The sequence below is a fragment of the Pongo abelii genome, chromosome 5, assembly GCF_028885655.2.
Source record: "Pongo abelii isolate AG06213 chromosome 5, NHGRI_mPonAbe1-v2.0_pri, whole genome shotgun sequence".
In the NCBI taxonomy this organism is placed as follows: domain Eukaryota; kingdom Metazoa; phylum Chordata; class Mammalia; order Primates; family Hominidae; genus Pongo; species Pongo abelii.
The window spans coordinates 35,511,716-35,517,715 of record NC_071990.2 but is presented as its reverse complement, the minus strand read 5'-3'; the positions used below and the strand labels follow the sequence as shown (position 1 = coordinate 35,517,715).

The 6,000-nt window shown below is 45.5% G+C and overlaps 1 protein-coding gene across 12 annotated transcripts in view; it reads right to left on the bottom strand.

Annotated features, from left to right (window-relative positions):
- Positions 1–782: 782 nt before the first annotated feature.
- The window catches only part of SCUBE3 (signal peptide, CUB domain and EGF like domain containing 3), a 42,672-nt gene continuing 37,454 nt past the window's right edge, over positions 783–6,000 (bottom strand). For all 12 annotated transcript variants that reach the window (XM_054558735.2, XM_024249149.3, XM_024249154.3 and 9 more), the window contains one exon: positions 783–5,302. In XM_054558735.2, coding sequence (XP_054414710.1) covers positions 5,153–5,302 — 150 coding nt within the window. In that variant the 3' untranslated portion in view covers positions 783–5,152. The remainder of the gene's footprint in view (positions 5,303–6,000) is intronic.

Below are 6,000 nucleotides of genomic sequence, written 5' to 3'. Positions count from 1 at the left end.
TGGATCTTGAGCATGGCTATTGTCAATGAGCTGATGAGCAGGTGCTCACTACCTGGCATATAGTAGGATCTCAGTAATTATGGAATGAATGTACTTCATCTGTATCTTCATTATAGATGCTAAAGGGTAAATTTAAGATTCTGATAGGCCACCCCAACATGTTTTTTGATCAGGTAGATTTTTCCTTGTTCCTCAAGTTATACTCTTAAATGGCTATATCATGTAGATATTAAATCCAATAAAATTTCATGTCAGGGAATTATATAATTGCGACAGCAAAGTTTTATCTATCATCTCTGAGCCTAGAAATTGGGACTGTTCATTTATAAAAGAGATTGGAGATTGCTTTCTCCTGCCCTGTAGGAGCAGTGATGGTGGTAGTGACTAAATGATCTGTATTTCACAATACTATTTGGTGGCTAAGAGTGTACTGCATACAAAGAATGACACTGGGTGACCCTCAGTGCTGGCGCCTTCCTAGAGGTGGGACATCCTGACTAGGGAGGTGCTGAACCACCTGTGGGCTGGCCAGCTGTTGTGGACTGTACTGTGGTAAGGAGGAACAATAAATTTCCCCTACTCCTTAGATCCCCCTCAGGAGGTAATACTTGATGCTGCTTTTAAGGACAGACAAAACACAAGCCTTTTCAAATTTTAAAATCATTAGGGATGAGTTGCCAAAAAATTTGGGTTAAGTTTTATCTGGAAGCCAGAAGACATTGTCTCCTCAAGGCTTTTTTGGCTCTAGGATAAGCTATTGAGATAGAGGAAAAGATGCCGGGTTGCGGAGTTTCATTTAGTATTTTAATAATAATAAAAAAGACATACAAAATCCAAACATTTCTTTTTACAATTCAGATACATATTTTTCCCCAAGTGCAAAATACTCTATGAACTGCATCATTTGCTGTTTATTGTTGATTGTGTAGGAGATGCTTACTAAATTGGCAGCAGTGGAAGGCAGATATAAATACAATATTTTGAGATTTCTTCTGCATTTAACAAAAAGCCTCCCACATGGCGATGATTATTCTGAAACTTGAGTTCAGCTCACACAGAAGAATAAAGTTTTCAGTTTGTTCAAACTGCTAAAACCTGTGGTGTCTAAAAAAGCTGATGACAACTGGGGGTTCTATTCCTTCTAATCATATATTTCCTTGTACAAATAATGGCACAAGGATAGGGTGTGCTACTTTTGAGGCGGGTCAAATGTAAAAATATCCTTGTGTTGTTTGCTCCCACTTTTCTCTTACTGTGCTTAAGAAAGAAGCCTGGAGGGTTAACATTTTCTGCTTATGGTCAGTTATACTTTGTCTTGGTACCCCTTGTTTGTGGCTGTAATATTGAGGTTAAGGAGCAAATACAAAAGTTCGAGTGCTCTATAACATTTTCTGACATTTTGAGACATGACCTCATAATCCATTCCAGAGTCACCTCAAACATGTATATAGAGAACACTTCTCATATATAAAAAGTTTCTCTAGGGCCAAAGACCAGGACTGTGTTACTGAACTTCCAGCAACAAATCTGAGTCTCCACCACCTCAAACTGACCAAATCTTGGGGGCTGTTAAAGCAGTCACAGCTCAGTGCCAGCCTTTGGGGATCTCTAGGCCTGGAGCAGGCAGCTCAGATCCAGGATCTGGTCAGTTTTCTTCTGACTCCAAGAGTTGTCTCAGGTTGTAGGAATAGGCATGGCCTGATAATATAGAAAGAGGGAGGCAGAGAAGCAAAGAGGAACTGCCATATTGCTGAGGATATAAGTGCCTTTCTGGTATGCATCACTTGGTGCGTGAAGCCCTCCCAGTTCCAGGCTCAGAGCAGGTGAGGTTTTGTACTAAGATGAACGGAAGCCCCACAATACTGTAGCCCCACACCCTACATGCTGCAGAGAGGCCTCTGGGTTGCTTCATGAAGGGATCCTATTTATACCATCTTTCCACTTCCCTCCAATGGTAAAAACCTCTCTTCTATCTGACCTGTAAAGACCTAGAATGTCCCTGAGCATTGACTCCTCATTCAATCCAGTTAACCCCTAGTTTGATGTCCCAGGGCCAACCTCCTCCATAGATTCAGCAGCAGCTTTGCCTGGGTTCTTAACCTTCCAACTTGGAGGGCCTAAATTAAACTTGGTGGACAATAGCAGGTTTTTACCTGCTCACCAAGATCTGCCTTGACATCAGTTAAGAAGCCTAGTGGTCTATGCCTTCCATACTGTGGAACTCATTTGCAGGTCTTATAAGCCATGGAATAAATGGTTGGAGGATGTGTATTTGTATGTATGTATGCATGGTGTGACAGGAAAGGAAGAGAGAAAGGAGAAGCCAGACCCTGAAGGCATAAGTTAAGAAGCATGGTCACTGTTTGGCTTTCCAAGAGATGCAAAACAGCTGGCAGAGAGGAATCAGAAAGTTACCCTAGGCTGGGCATGGTGGCTCATGCCTGTAATCCCAGCACTTTGGGAGGCCGAGGCGGGTGGATCACCTGAGGTCAAGAGTTCAAGACCAGCCCGGGCAACATGGTGAAACCCCATCTCTACTAAAAATACAAAAATTAGCTGGGCATGGTGGCGCACGCCTGTAATCCCAGCTACTTGGGAGGCCCAGGCAGAATTGCTTGAGCCTGGGAGGTGGAGTTTGCAGTAGGCCGAGATAGCACCATTACACTCCAGCCTGGGCGACAGAGCGAGACTCCATCTCAAAAAAAAAAAAAAAAAAAAAAGTTATCCTAGCTTCTGGTGGAGAATTAGGATAGTCAGAGTTGATTAAAGCAGTTTTCATGGTGCTTCCTGGGAAGTACAGAGACACTCCTACTAAATGACCATTTCCCTTGTTTGGAAGCAGCCATTTTGCATCTTTACAGTGGCCCTCCTTGACCCAGAAAGACAAAGGTAGCCAGACACTGTACCCACAAGGGCCATGATGTTGGCTAATGGTTGTCAGAGAATCTAGCTGTGTCATTGGCTACCTACTGCTATGGTCATTTTGGCTGATGAATGCTACTGATGGGAGGGCAGGGGGTCAGACTCCTTTATTTAGTGTTGAGTCTCCTGGGGGAGCAGTAGCCTAGGACAGTCACCTAGAAATGAACCTGAGCTGTTCTGTGAGTTACCAGGAGAGTTAAAAAGAAAAAAAAAAAAGAAATGAACCTGAGGAGTCAGTTGGTAGCCTTTGATTGATTGGGAGTACAGCTTTGGGGGAACTAGAGTGAGAAAACAGAAAATAATTTTATAGGCAACAGTTGGATTAAAGGCAGAATGTGTGCAGGCTTTGGGCTTGGGCATGGACTTGATTCTTCTTCCATTTGATTCTTTCTTCCTTCTGAAAAACAGTAGTTGAGGAAGCTAAGCTTGAAGTCAACTTCAAAGGGAAGTGACCAGAGCCAGGCGAATATCTGATGCCTTCCTTCTTATTCTTGGCTCCCACAGCTTTGTCTCTGGCCTCGGGACCCTGAGTCAGCCCATCCCCAGGTGGTATGTCCTGGTCCTCTTCCATGTGTACACCAGGGGATAACAGGATGAAGACAGGGAAAAGATGGAGGTTTTCCCTACTTGGGGTAGAGAATCACTGACCAGTTCCATTGGCCTCTATAATCATGAGGTCCACACTGACTCCATGGAGAGGCATAGGGATAGCAGGACTGGTTTAGCAAACATAGGTCTCTCTCCTTTCTGCTTCATCAAATCCCCAGAATTACTTTCCTACACATCAGATGCCTCTGGCAATTACCCTGGATTACCACAGCCAAGGGCTCTAGGTGGCCAGTGGTGGCATAGAGATAGATCAGATGCTCCAGCACTCAAGGTTCATGAGATTCAAAACTGATTTTCTTCCACTCCAAACATACACTCTTTTCTCTTGGGCAGCTATAAATAGGGTTTTGCTAATAGAGGAAAAAGAAACAAAAACAAAAAACAAACCCAGAAAACAAAAACCCCTCCGTCTAGACAACATAGAAAGACTCAAAATGATTGCACTTATTAGGTGTGGACAGGGTGGGCAGGAGGCTCGCCAAGTGCACACACATTCCTTTTGCTGCCCACAGCCTGAGGCCAGAGGTAGGTGGCTCCAGGCTGGCTGCAGAGTGGGGTCCTCTTTGGTGAAGCCCACAAGCCAGCTGGGGCTACAAGGGAAAAACAACTGTAGGGCAAGGCCTAGGCTGGCTTCAGGTCAATAGCCATGTTTCTTTAAGGAGAACATGTAGCAAGGGGAGTAGGGCTCCCCCAGGGAGCATCACATCAGGCCGAGGAGGTGGCTGGGCCAGGGAAGACAAGTAAGAAAAGGGATTAGTGTTTGAAGTTGACTTCCAGTTGTTCTGTGTCTAGTCCTTTAGATGATACATTTTTTTCTTTCTGTTTTCTTTTTTTTGGCAATGCTTTAAAACCTGGTTTCTGTCCTGCAGAGCTACAGTCTTTCTCTCAGGGAGCTACAGCGGGGCATTCAACATGACAATGCCTGCTGCTCTTCCTCATTTAGCCGGTGTCCACTAACTCAGTGTTGTGGGCCATTTGTAAACCCTTATGAAGTAGACCCCAGGCAGACATGTGGGGAAAGAAAGAGAGGATCTGTATAGACAAGAAAGCTGGCCATGTGGGAAGTCCAGAGCTCAAACCATGTGCCCCAGAGGACTGGTGCTGGCATTAAGCCTGTAAATCAAAGGCTTCTTTGGCAGGACCCTGGGCTGTTAGAATCACCCTAGGGAGCAGAGCCTGGGGACATTTTGGCCCCTGAGTAGCAAGGCACAACCCTATAATGGCAGAAGCCCTTCTTTCCCCTCCCCATTCCCCACCAGACCCACTTCCTTCATGGGCCTCTAGCACCCTTCCAAGCTGATGGGGTCAGGAATGTGAGCTGGTAAAATGGGCAGTGGAAGGGGCTGTACTGTTTCTTTACATCTCAGGGGAACTAGAGCCAGTACTGAATGGCTTTTCTAGGTAGTATGTTAGAAAAGGGGAAACAGAGAGGCAGGCAGAGAGAGACAAGGAAAGGAAACTAGAAAGACAGAAAGGGAGAGTGCCTGGTCTGTGTAGTGATACTTTTTTTTTCCCTCCAAAAAGAGAGGAGAGAGTTCCTTGTCTGAGGGTAGGGGGCTGCCGGCTCTGAGGGCTAAGGAGTCTGGGGGCTTAAAAAATTGGGTCTCTGAGCCTAGGGTTACTATTTGTAGGGCCTCAGGAAGCTGGAAACTTTGGAGCGGAGCAGCTTGATGAAGGATTTTGGCAGCATCTCCTTGTGTTTCTCTGTGTACTTGAAGTAGTTCTGGGGGTGGGCTAGCACCTCAAAGAAGGCCTTGATGAGCTTCTTGTCCTGCAAAGGATGACAGGGAGCAATGTCAGCCTCAGCGTCGGGGGTGGGAAAGAGAAACACCATGACTCAGCAGCCCTTCTTGATGTCTACTAGGCATCCTACACTGAATATATCCAGAGGGCAACTCTGGATTCCCATTCCCACCATCTGCCCTTATTCTGGAATTCCACAACTGAGTCAATGGCAGCTCCATCCTTCTGTTGCTTAGGCCCCAATCCTTGGAGCCATCCTTGAATCCTCTTTCTTGCTTACAAGTATAGCAAATCCTATTGACTCTACCTTCAAAATATGTCTGGGTCTGACCACTTCTCATCATCTTCCCAAGCCACCATCGTCTCTGATTTGGAGTACTGTAGTAGCCTCCTAACTGGTCTCCATGCTTCTACCTTTGTCCCTCCATAGACTCTTCTCCCCACAGCAGCCAGAGTGACTTTTTGTGTTTTTAATTAGTTCATCTTTTTCCTGTTTGAAACTCTTCTCTGGTTTCTTTTATCATTCATAGGCTGAATGTGATCTGTGTCTTGCTTTCCACCTCCACCCTTGCTCCCTCTGCTGAGCCACACTGGCCTTCTCGAGGTTCTTGAACACACTAAATTGCTCCCATGCTCCTTAGCTTGGAATGCTCCTCCCTCATCTTCTAATGGGGAGCCCTTTTACCTCATTTGGGTCTCTTCTCCTTAGAGGCCTTTCCTGACCAC